Here is a 21546-nt window from a genome sequence, read left to right as displayed (position 1 = left end):
CCCTAGCTACGCCCCTGGTAGTGTAATACATAGAAATGGGATGAACATGAGGCCCTATGACTCTGACATGGGTAAAAATAGACATTTGTAAAAACCCCAGAAAGTCCATGACTTCACAAGATTTCATGTTCATAACAATGGCCCAGACCAGTCCTCTGGAAAATTTCAGCATGTTAGGCCTACATATACACTTTTTGACAAAAGATCTATGTACAAACTATCACGACAGTGAATTAGGGCCACTCTAGAAAAAAAACTAGAATCTTTTCAAGAAGAAACCTGAAATCATCAAGCTTAAAATGTCATAAATTTGCAAGAAAAATAAAAATGTTTGACTTTAAGAGTTGTTTATGTATGTAAAGCAAAAGTGACACTTGTTAATTTACATTTCTATAAACTTGAAAAGTTAGGTAATGTCAAAATATTCGACTTTTTAAACTTGTAAATTTCAAGTTTTTCGAGTAAATCTCCAACTCTTAAACTCTGAAATTCTGAGTTTGTTATCTTGTTATACGACTTTATGAATTAAAAAACAAAAACAAAATATGTCTTCGTATGTTTGTAATCAAGACTACAAGGGTACCAGCCAGGTGTAGTACACAGGACCCAAGGCTGTGAACCATCTCCAAAGTAAAGTTCACATTTATTATGGACTTTTGTTTGATCGAGGTAAGTGTTTCCTGTTAAAGCGGAAGTTTTATTCTGAAAGGACGCACATATAGGTAATTAACCTGAACTGACGGAAACTCAAAGCGTTGAAAGGTAATAAGAAAATGAAAAGAAACGGCGATGAAAGTTAAACGAGGAGAGCAAAGTAAAGCCCATCAACCTCAAATGAAGAGGTTAGCTGCGGACAAAGGTGGGTAAAAGGTATGTTCATGGTATAGGCCTACATGTGAAACCGTTACTAAACGGTTATCAAACCGTTACTAAACGGTTTCACGTGCATATTTCAGTAATGGTCGATGTGAATGTTGAGATATTTAAGGTAATATTTGCACTTGGTAAGCTTCGCTAGTATTTTTGTTTTTCTTTTATTTTGTTTTCATCTCTTACTTGGTTTAGCTGGTTTATTTACACGCTAAACGGGACAATTAAAAGTCACCAAACCTTCAGTCTTTGCTAACTTTTTGAAAGCAAGTTGTGTTGGTGCTAATCTCTTAGCTAACAATAGCCACCTTTAGGTTGTGTAAAGTATCCTAAGCTATTTGGGGGTTCTAAGGCTCCCTAGAAAAATGTCTGAATGGCAAGTATTAATTTAGAAATAAAAAATGGCTGTTGCAGCTTAATTTTTCTATGGACTGTTTTCTTGCAGACCAAGAGGACCCCCATGCACCTGGGCCTGAGAAAGTTCTCCCCTTTGTGGGCAGCCTTGCTTGAGTAGACTTTCAGACAACCCAAGAATATGATGTGTTTGGCCTTAGCATGGACACACAGCAATAGCACAAAAATATTTTAGCACTGCTATTTAATCTTCAAATGTTCGGGAAACTTTTTAACAATCTGCAATTATTTGTGCATCTTCATTAAACAAAGCAGGACATTTGAACCTTACCTTCAGAATATCATTCATCAAAACAATTCAGTGGAATAAACTTCAGAAAGCCATGAAGGACATATTTTAAAGTGTTTTTGAAATAACTGAAATGTAAAACCTATGCCCCTATCTCTTCACATATTCTAATAAATAACCCTGTTGTCTATCAAACAATACAAAGTTATTAAGGTGAAATGAACCGTTAACAGACACAAAACTACTGAGTTTGTATGTTCAGGACAGAAGAGGCTGCTAACATTCATGTTGCTGTAGTCTCTTGTTATAAAAAGCCTTTGAAGGTGCTCAACCTTGATAATCATCACCTGTAATGCCAGTCTTGGTTCTTCACTGTTGAACTGGTGTGGTAGGATGCACCTGACCATAAGGCATTCTGGACCAACAGGAAGAAAAGAAACACACAGACATGAGAACAAACATGTTTTCCTTTTTAGCAATCAGCTGTTTAAACAGGTGTTGCTGTTTGTCACAGCTGTCTTCCTTCTGAACCAGTTTCTTCACTTTTAGGTGTGGTGCGTTCAGTGCCGCTGTTACATTGTTGCAGTAATGTTGGATATTTTTACATTTTTATTTCCGTGATGTACTAAATGGTAAAACACAGCCCATGATTGTTGGGTTTGAACCTCTACTGACTTTGTTTAATTACATAATCAGCTGGATATACCACAGTTCATTTCTGCAACCAGCTCTTTTATGACATATCTACTTTTCTGTATTTACAGTCCTTCATGGGTTAGATCAGAGCTGTCCAAATGGCCCATGGGCCAACTGCAACCCAGTCAATTTCTAAAAATCAGATATGCTAAGAATTAGAAAATGAATATGAACTTGAATGTTGTACTTCTTAGTTCTGACTCTAGGTGGGGTTGTTGTGTTGATTCTGAAAATGAGCAAGAATTTGGTGACGTGTTTAAATTGAGTCAACAGTGGAAATGGTAATTTGCCAAACAAAATAATAAGGGTATGCTGATTGATAACACCCTGATGAAAAAGATCAAAGGATAACAGTAGCAAATTACAGCATGAGTGTTGCTGATTTGCTCTGCCATCAGCTCCACAATAATACTCATAAAATATTGTTGTTATTGTTATTTATGTTATTTTTTGCACACGACTTTTAAAAAGAAGCTTGTACAAAGTACTTTGACATACAGAACATAAAAAGAACAAAGCACAAAAACAGTTACAAAATAACCAACAACAGCAAAATACACAATTTGATGCAAAAAGAACCCATGCTCAATCTTAAGCAGCATATCATTTTTATACAGCCCTATTAAGTTTTCCTCACTCAGGTTAGTCCACCTGATTTTTGAAGAAATAGTAAAGAGTGTAGAACTATTTGTCCCCACCAGCCTTAGGGTGTTATTACATGTGTTTTTATATTTTGTGGTTATGTATATGTGCTCTAATATCTTGTGTTGTTTTATTGCTGCTGCTGCTGCACATCCAATATCCCTCAAGGAAGAAGTTGACAGATTTATGACATGAATGTATAAACCATTATGTAAGTATCTCATCTATCATAATAAATCCCTAACTTGTCTATAACATCTTCTCTGTAGTAAGCCATAACACTCAGAAATAATAACACTACAATTTCAAGTTCTAATGTTTTAGGATACCATTCTCAGATGTGGCATGGGTTCCTTGCTTCATCATGTCTACTGCTGATAAACACTTTGAAAAACTAGATTACTCAACTAGACTTCATGAAACATCCTGCAAACAGCACAGAGCCATAACCCCACCCATCCTAGCTTCAGTAAATACCACCAACAACTATAAGCCAACAATCACAAACCTGGAACCAACAAATACCTCTACTTCCCTATCAGCTATGAAATTCAGCAGTACCATATCTGTCTTTATCTCCTCAGTTCTGATCATTAGAAACAAACCTCGATAGTTCTGTCAGTAACTACCGTCAGTGATGCAAACAGTCTGTGTAAATCCAATAACATTTTCTAGATAAAAAATGTCGCATAAGCATAGGGCATGCAGGCCATCAGTGTGTTGTCTTGTTTTTTCTTATTATGCAGAGAAAGCTGCTGTCCTTGATTCATTATAATCTGTGTGAGATGATTCCTGAGTGCTGACCAGTCCAGGGTGTACCCTGCTTCTCGGCATGCCTGTGTCTTTGTTAATTGTGCTGCTGCCTGTCTTGGCAATGGCACTCTTGTTAATCTGATTCTTAATCTCAATAAGGAATTACTGGTTAAAGATAAACAAAAATAAGAAAACTGAATTTGTACTTTAATGTAAAAAGGAAAAAAAGCTTGTTTTGAGAGAAAGACGCATTTGAGTTAACACTTTCCTAGTTACAGTTTTACAGTCATCCAGTAGGTGGCACTGTCATAAAAACAAAAAAGTTGACAGGCGTGTGGTCCATGAGTTGTTGTCCACTGCTGCAGCCTCAAGCTCTGCAGACACAATATGAGGATTTACATTTCAGTTAAACATAAGATTGAACGTTTGTAGGAGGCACTATGGATGTGTAAACTTTGACATCCTCAGAGGCTTGTGGTGCAAAGTTTTGCGAGAATTTCAGTAGCTCAAGCCCCTCATAAAATAAAATTTGATTTTGGCAAGCAGACGTTCACAAAACATGAAAAACATGATTAATATCACTACCAATAGTAGTGATAACACAAAGAAATTTGGGTTACAAATTTTCTTGCTTTTTCAAGCAAATTTCAATTTGCTTTTTAGTAATTTTAACTGACTGTTTTCTTAATTGTGTTTATTATAGATACACAGTTTATTGTTAAATATGATTTAAATACTAATAAGTCATCTGGTAAAAGCATTATTTGTATTTTACCTTCTTAAATCTGAATAAAATTTTAGATACTACATGGGCATTTAAGGTGAATAAGGCCTAACTTTATATGTTGTTTTCATGCAAACAGAGTTGTCAATGACAACCCCTGTGATATTTTCTTTGTTTATGTATTTTTTGCAGACCAGGCTACAGCTGTCACCACCACAGCTTGCCCTGCAGATAACCACTGCACTGGCCGGCCTGTTGGCCTCAGAATAACTCTGCTATATGTGTCCTGAGTTAATCCTTAAAGACGAGCGCTGCAGAGATCCTTGCCTGCCTGTCAGTGAAAGTCCTGCTCTGAGACACAAAGGACTTTCCCTCCTGAGAGCTGCAGGACAACATGGAGAAGAACATCAGAGGCCCTGAACACAACAGGACACCCCAACTGTGTGAGTCAAACACCCTTAACTTCATTTTTGTATTGCAAAAAGATTGTATTGTACAAGAGGGGGGTGGGTTAGATGGGTGTTAGGAATTTACTGTGTAGCATCAGTTACTATTCAGTATTTCTATAAACACGTTTTGAGTGTTACATACATCAAAGGATGTTGATTCATTTGAAAAGACATATCTGTGCTGTAAGAGCCTGTAGTATTTTGTTAGTATTGTATAAAGTAATTAACAAGCCTATTAAAGCATTCCACCTTGTTACATAAGAAGATTTTCAGTTATCTGGACTGTATTTTAGGCAGCAGTGAGTCGTTGTCTCTTATCTGCTGCCAGACTGTCGTCAGAGGTGAGATTTCTCATTTCCTGTTTGTACGAATTCTTCTGAGGCTTCTGCCATCTGCTACAGGAAACTGAGCACAAGAAAGCAGCAGTCTGTCTGTTTTTACTTTTCAAGCTTATGTTTAGGAGCTGAGAGATTTAAAAGCATAGACTCATGTTTAGGGATGAATAAGAGAATTATTCTAATACTGATTTTCAAAAGAAAGGTTAAACACAACAAAAGTACAACTGTGATTAGAGCTAAAACCAAATACTAATACAAGACAAATATATAAGATCTTCTGTAAAAAGTAATCTGTGAGACTTGTTATTTACAGCACTGGAAAATCCCATGTTATTTTCACAATAATATAAATGGTAAGTAAAGTTAAGGTAGGTTGATTTCATGGGTTAATATTAGTGCTTATGTATAGTCTTAAAGGAGGATACATATAATATAATACCAGTGTTAATGTTAGATTTCAGACAGAGATGCGTGATATTATCAGCATAATGTCAGTGTCAGCAGATCTGAAAATTTCTGCAGATTTATTCAGCCAACATAAATTGGTCCCATTTCAGCGGAATGCAGTTTAATTCAGTTCATTCAATTAAATTTAAACAACTTCATTAATCTCTTTAGGGACAATGGGTTTGCAGCAGCTTGTAAATAGAAACACGGATAAAACACAATGACACAGATAGTAACAACAATATGGGCAAACTAAAAATATAAAATAGGACTTAGAACAAATAGAGTCTTGCTAATGAATAAACAGACTGAAAAAAACAATAAAGGATCAGTCTTATAAAAGGATGAAAAGAATCTTTGAGGGTAAAAGACATAAGACTGTAAGAAATACAAAGACATGAAAGGAGTTTTAAGCAGAAACAACAGGCCTACTTCTGCTGAAGTGTTTTTTTATTTCCTTTTCTTAAAATTTAAAATGTGATCTAAGGACTGAAGTTTTAAGTAGGTAGTTTTATTTTTTGCACTTTAAAAGAATGTATTTCTCTGTGTATAATTTTAAGCATTTTATTGGGATCATCTCAGGTAACCACCACGCAAACCTGCTGTTAAATTAGAGGAGTTAAGAGTGCAAAGTAGCTCTTTCATTGTTATTGACCAGAAAATAAGAATGGAAATCAACTAAAAATTAATCAGTTAATTAAATAAATTGCCTGTCTTCTTTCCACAATTTTGAGACAAAATTAACAAGTTAAAACACACCAAATTTAAACAGACATTCCAATTTATGCTCATCAGGCGACTGCAGAATTTCAGGTTTTTGAAAGTCATCATAAAGGAAATATGAAATACTTTCTACTTCTGCTAAATCACAAACTCACAAAGTCTGTTTTCTTTGGAATATTATTGAATGACTTCAGTGGCCAGAGGAAGAATACCAGAACTTATCTGTTCAAACAAGGATCTTTGACTTCTAGATAAATGAGATGTACATTGGATTACATGTATACTTTTCTTAATGAAGATGTAATCCAAAATAATTACATTTCGTTTATCATCACTGTATGTCTCTAGTCCAAAAATAATACAGCAGTCATTTATGGTAGTGCCAAACATTGTCCTGTTTTTGGTCTGTTTCTGAAACAAAAGATTGTCTCAATAAGAAGAATAAAATACTAGTACAGGGGAGAACAATTTTTACAAGATGAAAGTATGGCTGTTTTCAAATTGGTGTTAGAAAATAAATATGAGGTATCAGTAAACCTTTCCCAGTTTCAGCCCCTTCCCCTTAAACTTCTATATGCACCAAATGTGAAAGACTTCCCAAATTGTCTTTCTCTTCATGCCACAGTGTCTCAAAGGTCCACTTTGAATAAGTTCAAATTTGACCAATCAAAATATGATTGATTGTTGGATTACCCCTAAACATTAGTTTAATTATTGTTTGTAACTTCACTGTAAATTACCAGTTTTTACAAACCTTTATCAGGATTGTTTTCAAACTTGTGCTGAATTCTGGGTAAAAAGAATCACAGAGATGATACTCAATAATACAAAATGACTTGTCCTACAATTTCAAAGGAAGCTGGATCTACTTCTCCACTGATTTGAGTTTCACATCAATCTTTTGATGAGATTTAATACATAATATCAAGCCAAATAAACAAATGCTAATATTCAGCTGCATTTGCATACATTTTTTTAAATTATTGTGGCTCCGATGTTTTTAAAAAAATTTCTCTTCATGGATGCAGTAAACACTGCATATTAAGACATGTTGCCCTCATTAGATTGACATTAGTGGCTTTTATGTGAGTGTTGTACAAAGGAATGAACAAGGTTCTAACATTTTAAGTAAATTTGATAAATAGAGTCACGTGCCAAGGCAATCCAAGTAATAATGTCATGTGGCTGCATTATTCTGTGCACTCTACTCACTTTGAAATGCTACAGGAAGCAGATGCAAGCACTTTGACATTTGTAAACCCTCAGATAAAGGTTGGTATAAATTCTGTACCATCTAGCTAGTTTCTGTAGAATCAGCCTTGTGTCTGATCGTCTTTCTCAGTGCAGTCATGAATCCTCTGCTGCTTCCATCAAGATGGAGATTTCAGCTGTGAGTGAACCAGAAGCATCCACCATGAGCGCAGACGCAGCCTGCAGGGCCGAGCTGGACTCGGATGAGAACGGTTTGGACTCTGAGCACAATAACGGGCTGGACTCGGAGCATAACTGCGAGCTGGCTGACCTGGTGGCCGCCATGAACGTGGCAGCAAACCGTGTGACCCCTCCTAATGGCTACAGGCCCAGCAGCGTTCAGAGGGTTCGGTTGTCTGACAGGAAGCTGTCCCTGCAAGAGAGGGGGAGCCGCATGGCCCGACAGCCCACCATCGAGACCAAACGTGTGTCCATCACAGACGGTGATGTGAGTTTGATTCAGTTTGATTAGATTCAGCATATCAATATAGTGAGTATTTAGTAATAACATTTTTCTGATCCTCTTCTGCAGGACTGTGTCCAGCTCAACCAATACAAGTTAAACAAAGAGATTGGAAAGGTGATTCATAGAAGTTGTTCATAGGAGCTGAAACAGAAATAATGATGATGATGCTTTAAAAAGCTGTTTATTTTTCACCACAGGGTTCATATGGAGTGGTTAGATTGGCATATAATGAAGATTCTGAGCAGTACTATGTAAGTTAGATATAATAAACTGTGCATCTGAGGTCAGATTTATTTAATTTGTTTGTCTTTTACCAACACTTGAATCTTTGATTTAAGGCAATGAAAGTTGTCTCAAAGAAGAAGCTGATGAGGCAGTGTGGATTCTTGCGTGAGTGAAGATCTCCATTAGTGATTACATTAAAATATCAATGAAACATAGACTCCTTCATTGCTGTGCTGATAGTGGTTTTATGCTGTGTGATTTCAGGCCGTCCCTCTCCTCAAGGATCAAACTACCCCCAAGATCCTTACCCTAAGGCTGTGCTGCCTCTGGAGAAAGTGTACAAGGAGATCGCCATCCTGAAGAAACTTGACCATCCTAATGTTGTTAAACTAGTGGAGGTCAGTCACATGACTCAGGCCTAGGCCTCTCAACCTCATTGCTCTATTGATTCATTCATTCAACCTTTATTTATGCTAGTGAGTCGTTACAGAGGGAAATTAAAAAGTCAGACAGCAAATCATAAAAGAAACCAGAACACAGATGGCAGCAAGGTCATTAGAAGCTACACTGGAGGATTTCTAAGAAGCTGTGAAAATTATAAAGGAGAATCAAAAACAGCAATATAAGAAATCCTAAAATGCACTAAACAATTAAGTAGGTTAAAAGTTCAATTTAAAATTAATAAAGTAAATATAAACTGTGCCTGTTTAATTCCACTGATGACTGGAAGAATGCTGATTACTGGACTGTCCAAAAGCTCACAAAACCTTTGGGTTGCGATTTCTTCAGCTGTCAACAGGGCTGGAAGGAGTACAAGAATATGGTACTGAGGTAAAGGTACAATTACTCTAATTAAAATTGACTGCCATTTTTGATACCTGAGGGTTTGAAAAGTTAACCCTTCAAGTTCCTGATACATCATCACTGGCAACATTATGAACATAGAAGTAACGACGATACTGGACATTTCTATGACAAACTAAATTATGATATCACATTGTTGTTGTAATATTCAAACCTTGCCAATGACTTGGAAGGCCTTCTGGGAGATTTCCCATAACACTTGGTTTGGAGTGTGCATTTGGAAAATCTCAGTTTGAGGGGCCATGTAGTTCTAGCACTTCAGGCTACCCCCAATTCCAACAAGAAATGCAGCACCTTACCTTTGGATGTGCATGTGCAAATGAAGGGATAGGACTGAATGGTGAGAGCAAAGGGACTAATTGTAGTCTATTGATTGATTGGAAAGAATCTTAGCTTCCCTAAAAGCAGTGGTACTAATGGACTACACCCCTTGTTTTTTGAGCTAAGAGTCTAGCTGTCCCTTTTAGCTTTTCCTCCTCATTTTGTCATAAAGATGCTTTTAAAGAAACTGGTGATATACTCTTTTTAGCAAATAAACCTTGTGGTGTACTGGTAAAATGGAAATGACAATTCAAGACAACAGCTCAAGCACAGTGCTGGTATTGTGGTATTGCTCTTCAGTAAAGTGACAATAAAGCCTCTCACATCTCATATCTTATAAAGTGACAAGCACTGGCTTAGAAAACACAGTGTTTATTAAACTGGACTGAATTTACTGGTCTGCTTGGTGAAAATGCACCACATCTGTTTCTATAAATTGCTCCCACAAAAACAAACAAACAAAAAAAAAAACAGTAATTGTTATAACAGTTTAACCAGTCAAAAGTTTTATTTATTTATTTATTTTTTTTAAAGATTTATTTCCGGGCATTTTTGTGCCTTCATTAGACAGGGGAGGACGGTGGACAGAGTCAGAAACAGGGTCAAGAGTGGGGGAGAGACATGCGCTGGAGGGCCTCAGGCCGGATTCGAGCCCGGGCTGTCTGCATACATGGGGAGCGCCTCTAACCACCAGGCCACCTACTCCCCCGGTCAAAAGTATTATTCATATACAGAGCAGGTGTAACCTGACACACCAGATGGATGTGTTTCACACATTCTATCTGGGAAAGCTTCAATAGTTTGAGAAAAGGCAGAGGCTTTGAAAAAAACTCAGAGTATGATTGGGTGAACGTTCTGTCTTTTACATCCTAATGGGCCAACAAGAGCAGTAAAACGTGACGTAGCAGCTATCAAGCTGCGTGTGCGCAGCTACGGGGAATAACACGAAACATAGCGACTATAGACATGTAAGTACTCGACTTTTGTCGTTTTTGAAAAGAAAACAACTCACTGCTGTTCTTTGTTTTTCTTTTAACAAAGAAATGTCGTCAAGTTCTGATAAAACTGGCGCTTTAGCAGCATCCACGCTAAGCTCTTCCGCCATAATTGCACTGGCCTCTTGCTGCTGCTTGTTTACGTCATGACTCTGCCATGCCTGAAAGTACTGCCCCTTGTTGCTGATTGGTCCTGTCACTTTCTAACTGGGCCCAAATGGTTCAGATGGGAGCTTAACGAGAGGGTTTCGCCAGTGAAAAACAAGGAAATGGGTGTATCCATCTGCTTTGCGAGGTTAGAGCAGGTGCTGTTAAAAGGGCCTTGTTTGGTGATGAAGCTGTACTGAGAAACATGTTCTCACACGTACAAGTATCAACAAAAATGAGGCATGACTTATTCTGTCATCAGATGAACTGTCACACACTGTGTATTTCAGTGTTCGAAAAAAAAAGTGGGTGAAATATATTTTTGAAGAATAAAAAAAGTGATGTGACATGTTTTGCAGGTGCTTGATGATCCTGATGAAGATGGACTTCATATGGGTGGGTATTCATTCATCCTTCTTTATGTAGACTACATTTAATCTCTTGTGTGTCATTAAAGTTTGATTATTTGTCCTCAAGCCTTCGAGTTGATGACAAAAGGGTGTGTATGGTGCATTTACATGTGTTGTAACATTCCCAGAGTGTACTGTTTGGACATTTAAACTGAAAAATAAGGCTACATATACATTAACCTGTTCTTTAACTTCTGGTGTGTGTCAGACCGGTGATGGAAGTGCCCACAGATGATCTTTTCACAGAGGAGCAGGCTCGCTTTTACTTCAGAGATGTCATCCTGGGATTAGAATACTGTAAGTTAACCTATATGATTTTACTATATTTGACAATCAGGCCTTCATTTTGGGGGCTTAATGTCCTAGTGGAGTAATACGACACTATGAATTCTATTGAAAGTTCAAGGATATTTTTCTCTTGTCCAGTGCACTACCACAAGATCATCCACAGAGATATCAAACCCTCCAACCTGTTGCTGGGCGAAGACGGTCATGTCAAGATCGCAGATTTTGGTGTAAGCAATGAGTTTGAGGGAACAGACGCGCTCCTGTCCAGTACGGCAGGGACGCCGGCCTTCATGGCCCCTGAGATGATGACAGAGCATGAGCAGAGCTTCAGCGGGAAGGTAGGGAAACTCTGCGTTAACTTTTAAAACAGACACTGAAGTTCAGATTGCTCTTGATAGCCTGAAAGTACCTAGAAGTGAGTTCATCTGGCTGTTTAGATCTTCTCATTAATGGCTCAGCCCATAATGACTGTTTTTGTTTACAGGCGTTAGACGTGTGGGCGATGGGAGTCACTCTGTACTGCTTTGTCTTTGGAAAGGTAAGCAGGTTCATGGCAAACTGCCTGTAGAATAACAGCCAGCATTATTAATGATTATTTAGTTTTATTCCTGTTCTGTTCCAGTGCCCTTTTTATGATGAATACATCGTTGCTTTGCACAGCAAAATCAAGAACAAACCTGTGGAGTTTCCAGAGATGTAAGCAAACACTTGCCTCATTTTAATTATGACATTTAATCAATTAAAACCATGGTGTCTAGGGACAATTCAGTGAAAATAGCAGACTCTCCAGAGGGCTTACAGTCATGGCTTTGCTCTTTGTACCAAAAATTAGAGAACTTTTTCATTGTGTCCCAGAGGATGTGATTAAAACAATACTCTTAATATCAATAAACATTAAGTTACTTACTGTAAAGAATTCAGCTATTATTAAACTTTTCTCACAGGCCAATGATAAGCAACAACCTAAGGGAGCTCATTGAGAGGATGCTGGATAAAAACCCTGAAACAAGAATCACCATCCCTAAAATTAAGGTAACTGCAAAAGCAACACTGACTTTATCTGGCTGTCTATTTCTTTTTTTATTTTGTGGTACTCTTTACATTACAACTGTGTTTCTTCTGTGTGTTGTTCCAGCTCCATCCATGGGTGACAGAGGACGGCACCAACCATCTTCCTCTGGAGGAGGAGCATTGCACCGCGTTGGAGGTGACCGAGGAGGAGGTGAAGAATAGCGTCAAACTCATCCCCAGCCTCTCCACTGTGGTAAGTTGCAGGACGCTCTCTCTCTGGACTGTAACTTCACAGAAAATACAGAAAAAACGATGTGTCCTTGAAAACTGTACCTTGCAACTTTTATTAACAGAAACAATTTCCCCATTATTACAGTACACAGTTCAGTCCACAGTTAAATACACAGCATTCTGATGCCACAGGCTCACAATCAAAACAATAACAAAACCTCCATAGCTCAGCTCCCTAGGCTTACTTCTTGTTTTGAAGTGTTTGACAAAACCTGGTCACCATAAGGTGTATTTACTTATCAGTAGGCTGACATTTTTGTTTCATGGATGAATTTTACACAATGAAGGAGAAAAGCTTTTAAAAGTGTCTTCCTGGTTAATGCTGCAAGAAATCCCATAATGCTTTGCAAGTAGCTCACCACAGCTGGCTTTAGACGTCAGGCAAGTTGTGTACTTCAACAGCCAGTAAACACCTCAGAGCACAAAGAGGAAGTCAGCTGTTCACATCAGTTATAAAACTGAAAATCATCAGCTGGTGCTGGTGCAATAAATGATAACATGTTTTGGAGCGCAGTTTTTTAATGAACAGAGTCCTCAGGAGCTGAGTGGAGCAGGGCCAAGCTGAGCAGCATATCTGGTCTCTGCTAGGTTGTTTCCACTGAACGGTATGGTTCAGTTTGGTACAGCACAGCACAAATTTCTTTGCATTTCCATTATCAAAAGTTGGAAAGGTTCCCAAATAACTGACCTGTGCTGTCCCAATTTTTAGGCCCCCTTCTGTAGGGGTGCCAAGCTTACCTGTCCGTCTTACAAATGTGGGGCTAAACATACACAATAGGGGTTTGCACTGACGTCACTTTCAGCACAAGACATGACTGCTCAGCCTGGGTGCAAAACACAGCTGTCTGCTCTGTCAGGAGTGGGTGTGCAGGAGAAGAACAGACTAATATCCGCTTAAATTAGGGATATTTGGACTCAACAGATATCCATACCGTTTCCTTTAGAAACAGTGGATCGTTGACGTTTAGATGTGATCACCAGTCAGGTTGTCTGACATTTTTTGGACCTGATTTCAAGCACACAAAGCAGAGCCTCCAGGCACACCACATCTCGGTTCATCAGAGATGGATGTGAAAATTATTTAACGTCAAAGTTTTGTAACTACAAACCTTTTCGATCAGTTGTTTCTTCGTAATTCAGTGGTTCATTTACTTCTGTTTACTTTGAGCTACAGAACGGCAGCTTCCACCTGCAGTTTACTGTCCCTTATGTAGCAGTCTTTTACATAATATTTAGTGATTTCACAGCAACGATAAACAATTTGTCTGTACAGTTCTTGTCCTGGTCCATTACAACTGTGGAAACTGAGAATTTCTCTGGCTTTAAAAATGGTTAGAAATATCTGAGATAAAGTAAATACTCCGCTAAAAAAAAGATATAGTATAGGAGTAGTAATTTTAAAATTATTATAGCTACTACAATTCAAATCTTCTACATATTGCATCTTTAACAAGGAAGTCGAATGTTCTAAATTTTAATGAGATTTAATACATACAAAAGTGGATATTCCCCTGCATATTTGCAGTGTTAAAAGTTTACTGAGACTCTGTCTATGTCCTCTGCAGATCCTGGTAAAGTCCATGCTGAGGAAGCGCTCTTTCAGTAATCCCTTTGAGTGTCAGGGCAGACGGGCAGAGAGGTCCATGTCTGCTCCTGGAGGTCTTCTTACGTAAGTAGCCTACTCTGCAAATCCTGCCTGCTCTGCTCTGACAAAGCGCCAGCTCTGCGATTAGGCATCGAACAAAACAAAGCAGTGAGCAGATGCTTGGATAAAAATAGATCCGTTACATACTTTATATACAAGGTGTGTCTAGCACTTATCGAATATATCACATTTTTGAAAACTCACCAGCTCTTCCACTGTATTTAATGAGTTTTGGACCTTAAATTGGCAGAACACCCAGGCAGATAAAAGCATCTGTCATTTCCTAAAAAGCCAAATGGATCCCCCACAGCAGCAGTAATGACTGCACTGCCTTCATTTTCCATTAACAAGCTGGTCCTGTGTGTGTGGGTGTGTGTGCGTGTGGGTGTGTGTGTCTGTGTTTGGGGGGGGGCCTTGCTGGCACAGCTAATTACACCTCCATGTGAAGTGATGTGGAGCTGCAGCCTCCTCCACACATGCCCATGCTGCACCAGCAGCTCTGCACGCTCCCACACAGAGAAATGTGCAGATCAGACCGTCCGACACATGCCAGAATGTGAATGAAGAAATAAAGACACAGAAAGAGTGATTGGCAAAACTTCAAGTATATTTGGCTGCTTACAGTATAAAAAGTGGTTAGGGAGAAGAACCAATTTCAGCTCTGTATTACTACATTTAGAATATATACATTGGTTCTTCAGCTGCTTAGAAAAGACCTGAAAGTGTGAATCAAGTCTTCATTGAGGGATGAGGCACTGGGACATTGTGCCTAAGTTATCAAATATTTCACTTGTCACTTGTCATATTACTCCCAGACTACAAAATACATTTAGATGTTTGATACTTTGTATTTTAGGATGAAGCTTTGTTTCATCCTGCTACTGTACCAAATTTATTTTAGTGTTGTCCTCTATCCTACAGATATTTTTTTTTACTTTTTCTCTGCTGAGTCATTAATATGACTGTCTGCCTTTTTAAAAACTTATCCCAATAACTTTTCAGCTCAAATCTTCTAAATTGACAATAAAAGACAGTTTTGATGCAAAAAGCAGCCATAAGGTAAACTGTAGTTGTACAGTAAAATGTCTGTGAAAAGAAAAATGCAATAAATTTTGATGATATGCCAGGTTTTCTGTCTATCATACATTCACTGGTCACTTTATTAGGTATACCTGTTCAACTGCTCATTAATGCAAATATCTAATCAGCCAATCACATGGCAGCCCTTCTTAGATATGTAAAGGGTGGGGGCTCAATGGAAAAAGGGTTGGGAACCACTGGTGTAGAGGCAGGAAAAACAGTATCAGTCAATCCCTAATTTTCTCATTTTCAGACCATCTCAGTAAACAGGAGATGGTTGTTGATCAGAAGTGTAGATCCAGTTGTTAGGCGTACCCCACAAGAAGCCCAGGTTCAAATCCAGCCGGCTCCTTTCATGCATAACATGCCCCAGTCTCTCATGTCTGTTTCTGACGTTGTCCACTGTCCTCATCTATAAAATGAAGGCAAAAAAACAGATGTGTGAAATACTCAGACCAGCCTGTGAGGCATCACAATCATGGCACAGTCAAAACCACATAAATAACCTTTCCTCCTGTTTCTGATGCTCCGTTTAAACTTCATCACATTGTCTTGACTCTGTCCCTAAATGCTTTTGAAGCTACTATGTGATTGTTTGATTAGATATTTGAGTTAGTTCACAGTTTAACTGGTGTAACATTATTGAGTGGTTGGTGACTGAAGACTAGACTTTCTCTGTCTTTTGTGTATTGTGCTTAAAGCTTCAGGCAGCAGCCCGTTTTCTTGGCTTATCTTAAGCCCAAAGCCAATAGCTCAAAAACACCAGAAAAAAATACTATATTTATACATAGTTAATGTTAGCACGATCATCTTTGTCTTTTAAAGTGTCTGTTTTTGTATGGATTAAACAAATGAAGTATCCACCTTATTCCTTGGAGGTCTACTGTAGCTATGAATGTGAGTGGGATCTCTGGTACAGTAATGATAAAAGCAAAAACACATTTCTCTCAGTGACTTACTAAGATGACTTAGCACCGACAGGGGTTGTTTTGAAAAGAATAAATCTTCAATTTTATAAGTACTGCTTGTTTTTTAATCAGGCGTCCAAATAAATGTTATTTTAAGCTGAAAGTTCTATTTTTGTAACACCTGGTACCTGTTGCTTTGTTTTTGGCGCTAATAACAAGACAAAATTGAATAATTGTCTCTAACAAGTGTTTTAAACATGCCGTTCACTGTCTGAATGCATCAGGGCTGCAATCTTTTAATGTTAATTTGTCAATAATACTTTTTAAGGAAGTTGAGATTTACCAAACTGAAGAGACCCAGTGAATCATGGACACTAATAAAGTTCACGCTTTTGAAGAGGGAGTAGCTGGTGAAATAAGAATTTCAGAAACTCAACAAACTGAAGAGAGAAAAGTTCAAGCTCTGACTGAGCTCTACATCAATTACTCCTTATCAGAGGCTATTTCTTCATTTTTCCTCTCCAGTAGAAGGTGGAGGAATAGTAGCGTTTCAGGTGTAACAGATGACGTTTTAATCTCCATATCGCTCTAATAATCAGGATTGTGACTATGCAAAGTCCTGGCCTGACAGAAGGGACTGGAACTTGCACCCACATTTCACGCTCTCAACTCTCATGGGGGCTAGGAAAAAGTTGGATATACTGTAATGTGTTAATCAGTGAGCTGTTCAGGTTAAAGCTGGTGACAACTGTTAAGCTAGCTGATTAACACATTGACAGTCTTAATGCTAAACTGAGCTAACCTGTTAATCTGGCTGTAGAGTCGTATTTACTGCACAGACGGGGCAACATTATATGTTTTCACACCACATCCTCTGAAAAAAGCCAAGAAATTATCATCCCATGTCTGACTTTGCCTTTAAAATGCTACATTAAATTCAGCTTTGCCCTTTAACAGAGGCACACACTAACAGTGTTACATTACATGTTCTTGCAGAGGCACTTGGGGCTTATTGGGGTCTTCGCCTCAGCTTCATCCTTCCTTGAGGTAACTCTCTATAACAGCATTTAGGCTGAGCTTCATGCGCTTCATACACAGCTCAGCTCATCACTTGTTTGTTCAACCTTAAGAGGATTTAAGAGAGACAAGACAACACAAAGCACTCAACAACGAGCTGTACCCAAAATAAATTGACACTCTGTCACTGCCCAGTACTTTGTCTTGGCTTCCCCGTGTCTCTCAGGTGACCTCCGGAGGATGACATGGATAAAGAGTGATGAGCTGTTCTGTGGAGGACATGCACTCTTTGACATTTTTAGTATAGTGTCATCCCCTCCGTCCCTCCCTCTCCCATCCTGCTCCTCCTCCTCATATGCATTTTCATTCAGTAGCCAAGCTTTCACTAAATGATTGAGTTTTTGTCTCCAGTAGGAAAGTCAGCAATGAGGGGAGCAGAGACGGAGAGTTGGAGGACTTGTATGAGGACGACACGTTTACCGAGTGCACGGAAGAAAATGACACATAAAAAAGAAGAGAGTATGCAGGAAATTTGTATGTTTTCTACCTTTCTTTACATCTTTCTTTCCTAAATCTCTCTCCTAATATTGCTTCTCCTTCATGCTATTGTGCTTCAGTGTTTTTTCCTACATTTATGGACAAGTTCGATCTACTAGATCTGCAATATTTTGACTATAACTGGCTTTATAGTGCTCTAAATGCTTAAAATAATCCCAAGAATAATTAGCCTTGTTTTCTTCCACTCTGATTGTACTTGTTTGGTTAAAATCTTAATTGCAGAAAGCATGAATGTGAGACTTTGGATTGTTAAAAAATGTAAATATGCTCCATAAAGAAGATATTTTTACATTTTCCTACAGCAATTTAAGATAATAAAAGCACTAAGTTTAAACTCTGGCCTTGATTTATTCTTGCCATAACTTGCAGCAGGAGTACCAAAACTTGTCAGCCTGGGACCCCCAAAATAACACTGCTAGAGACCGGGGACCCCACTGTATCGTACCTAGGGTGGTTGAGCCATAGTTCAACACAACAAAGCAGGTTCAAGAATAGTCATGTGCAGACTTTTTGAACTTTACTTGATGTCAGTGTAAATGTCACCAAATGACCATTTTTTTAATTTCACATTTGACAAATTTGGTGCATAAATTATTTTGCAAAAATTGGTTAATTCTACAATTATAAACCATTTCAAAACATTTGTTGTTTTTTAGACCTCCTGTCAGTGTCTCCTGACCCACACTTTGGGAACCACTGACTTACAGCACCGCCATAGTTTGTTGTGTTGGATCTGAAACACTAGATGTCAACCTTCAGGTTTCAGCAAACCTCTTCAAATAAAACTGGAATAAATGCCACTTTAATATGCAATCTAGTAAAATCTTTAAAGAGACTCCCCAGCCACACAGATGCTTAAATACATTTTGTTTAATAATCACTTTAAAGCGCTGTAAACTGCAGCCTGGTTATTTTTCCAAACCTTTCTTTTAGGGTAATTTATCCCATGCACCAGTAGAGGGCAGCATTCTGTCAAAAGTAAAGAGTCAGCCTTCAGCCAAGTCTCTGAAACTGCAGTAAACCACCCTGGAAATTGTGGAAGGTGAAACTTTTAATACCAGAGATTTCCTTAAGAACTATTTGTCGATATTTAAAATTCCATCCACATTCAACTGGACAGAAGTTCTGATGTCATGATCTTGAATCATAATGTTGCATTCTTATTTCTGATTTTTTCTTTTCACCTAGCCAACATATCAAGAGGGCTCTCTTACCCTGGTTGGGTTTTAATGTAAAGGTTGGCATGCTGTTAGCTAGTTTTATAAAATTGCCTTTAAGGTTCACATAGACGGTGTTCTTAAAACTGTGAAAACAGCAGAAACAATGAGCAGAATTGTACAAAAAAACACTCATCAATAGATAATTTAAAACAAAAGTTTGATTACAAAAGAAGGACGGAGGGTGTTAGAAAACGTAACAAATACTCAGAGTATTGTATTAAATGTGGTAAATTGCAAATAAGAATCTATTACACTATGGGCTTCCCAAACTTTTCCATGTCAGGAATCCCAATATAATGGTATATCCAGAGAGATCCTCTCAGACAAGTTTTTTGATCTCCTTGTTTAAAATTTGAGACTCTGCATGTACAAATGAGGACATTACATTTTGACATTTCTGACATTAGAAATATGTAATAATTATCTGGAATGTCCATCAAAGATTTAAGAATTTTCATGGAAATTTTGGCAATAGGTATGTATATTTTGTAAAGTTTCACTGGAAGTTTTGGGAGCAACTTGCTTTGACTTTCTTTTCACATTTTCATTAGAATTTGGGAATTTTGGGGGGAAGTTTGGGAGAATTTGTATGGAAATTTTCAAGCATTTTAATGGAAATTGGGGAAATGCATTTGAAATTTGGGGGAACTTGATTTAAAATTTTTAGGGGTAATTTGCTTTGAAAATTTCAGGTATTTTCATGAAAGTTTGGCAGATTTATTTGTAAATTTGGGGGAATTTGGATGGGGATGTCCTTTGAAATTTCCAAAATTTAAGGGAAATTTTCAGGGAATTGGTTTGGATATTTAGGGAAATTTTCTGTAATTTTCATGGGATTTGGGGGAATGTATTTGTAATATTTTTTGGGTGAAAAAAATTGTAGAAATTTGGTTTGAAATTTGGGGTAATTTACTTTAAATTTTTCAATAATTTTCATGGAATTTCTGAGGATATTTATTGTTCATAAACTGAGCTTTAATCAAATTCTCAGCTTTAAAATTTAAAGAGAGTACCTCCAATATTGAGGGTGAAGCCAGCGGGGGAATGCCAAAAAAAAACAAAAAACAAACAAAAAAAAAAAACTGCAGTTCCTCCAATGTCCGCTAGAGGCTGGCTGCAGAAGCACCAAAAGTCACAAACAAACCCCAGTTAAAAATTATGATTTTCTTCAGTAGAAATAAAAACTACAGTGGCATATTGCATTCACTTGAAAATAAAAAAAAATCCTCCTGTTTTTACGACATAACTATCTCGTAAAAACAGAAATTTATTTACGAGATAGTATCTTGTGAAAACAGGATTCCCCCTAATGCTCTTCTGCATGACTGGTTGCTGCATTTATCAGCCAGTAATTAGAGGTGTGGGGTTAAGAAGTAGTCAGAATCTTTCAAATCCAGAAAGATGTTGATCCAATGCATATTGTTTCCTCAAAAATCCCCACCAGTTCTCTATGCGTTGGTTATGAATGCTTGAGCCATACAAATAGCATCTGCGTGAAAACTCATCCACATGATCATGTCTCAGGAATATCTGCATCTGCTCCATGTAACAGTTCTCTGTCCCTAGGTCTGATCAAATTCTGTTTTTACGAGATAATATCTTGTAAACACTGGAAATTCAAAAATAAATAAATTCCTGTTTTTACGAGTTACTATCGTAAAAACAGGATATTCAAAAATAAATAAATCCCTGTTTTTATGACATACTATCTCGTAAAAACAGGAATTTATTTATTTTTGATTTTCCTGTTTTTAGAAGATAGTTATGTTGTAAAAACAGGGGAATTTTTTTATTTTAAAGTGAATGCAATACGCCACCATAAAAACATCTATAGCCAGTTTTAAAAAATGATTTTGTCAAAATAATTAATGTCTTTATGGGCACTCAATGTATTGGGGTCAGTGTTTTATAACTTGTTCATTTTGCTGTTGTAAAAGGATATGAGTTATGTATAATCAGGGACTAAAGGCCTGCCTCAGCTTCACATCTTTGCCTGTTATTAAGCAGACTAAAAATTACTTTTTACTTTTAAATCCATCTTGTGCAATTAAACAAACATTTCTGCAGATGCTATAAAATACCACAGCCTCTAAGTTCCTCCAAGTGATGAAATACTTGTTGAAATAGTTACACTTGAAAATTGAGGCACATTATCAGACTTGATTATATTTCTCTTCAGTGGGACCAATAATTCCTGTTTACACTAAATTAGAGCTATTAAGGGTTGATTTAAGATTACTGTATCATCAATTTAATTGAACAGATGTACCAATGAATGGTAGCAGCCTTAGTTCTATCAAAAATAAACATCTTACATCCTCATGTGGCCTCTTAAAAAACACAGTTTAGAAAAACACAGTTTGGAAGTTAAAATGAATTGATTCTTAATCAGCTTTTGTGCTCCATGTTCTGTGCCAGTTGCTCTGTGAACATGCTCAATGATACTAAAAGCAGCTCTTAACCCTCTGCAGCCTGAAATGGTACATGAGGCCATTTGTATTCGTGTATTCAGCCCATTTTTCTGTTGTTATGTGAGGACCAAAGAGGAGTGTTTCTGAGCAAAG

At 37.6% G+C, this 21546-nt stretch overlaps 1 protein-coding gene across 1 annotated transcript; it reads left to right on the top strand.

Moving 5' to 3' along the window:
• Nucleotides 1-2214: 2214 nt before the first annotated feature.
• Nucleotides 2215-17938, top strand: camkk1b (calcium/calmodulin-dependent protein kinase kinase 1, alpha b). The gene is made up of 18 exons (XM_041808592.1): nucleotides 2215-3062; nucleotides 4521-4771; nucleotides 7628-7984; nucleotides 8069-8116; nucleotides 8200-8253; nucleotides 8341-8392; nucleotides 8492-8625; nucleotides 10914-10950; nucleotides 11032-11053; nucleotides 11173-11261; nucleotides 11391-11590; nucleotides 11737-11790; nucleotides 11875-11948; nucleotides 12197-12284; nucleotides 12388-12516; nucleotides 14120-14223; nucleotides 17184-17234; nucleotides 17616-17938. Exons 3-18 carry the CDS (start codon nucleotides 7661-7663, stop codon nucleotides 17710-17712), a joined length of 1557 nt encoding a protein of 518 aa, XP_041664526.1. The 5' UTR covers nucleotides 2215-3062; nucleotides 4521-4771; nucleotides 7628-7660; the 3' UTR covers nucleotides 17713-17938.
• Nucleotides 17939-21546: the final 3608 nt, after the last annotated feature.

The sequence above is a fragment of the Cheilinus undulatus genome, linkage group 2, assembly GCF_018320785.1.
Source record: "Cheilinus undulatus linkage group 2, ASM1832078v1, whole genome shotgun sequence".
NCBI lineage: Eukaryota > Metazoa > Chordata > Actinopteri > Labriformes > Labridae > Cheilinus > Cheilinus undulatus.
Note: the sequence above shows the minus strand (reverse complement) of the source record. Positions and strands in the feature narration are given on the sequence as shown.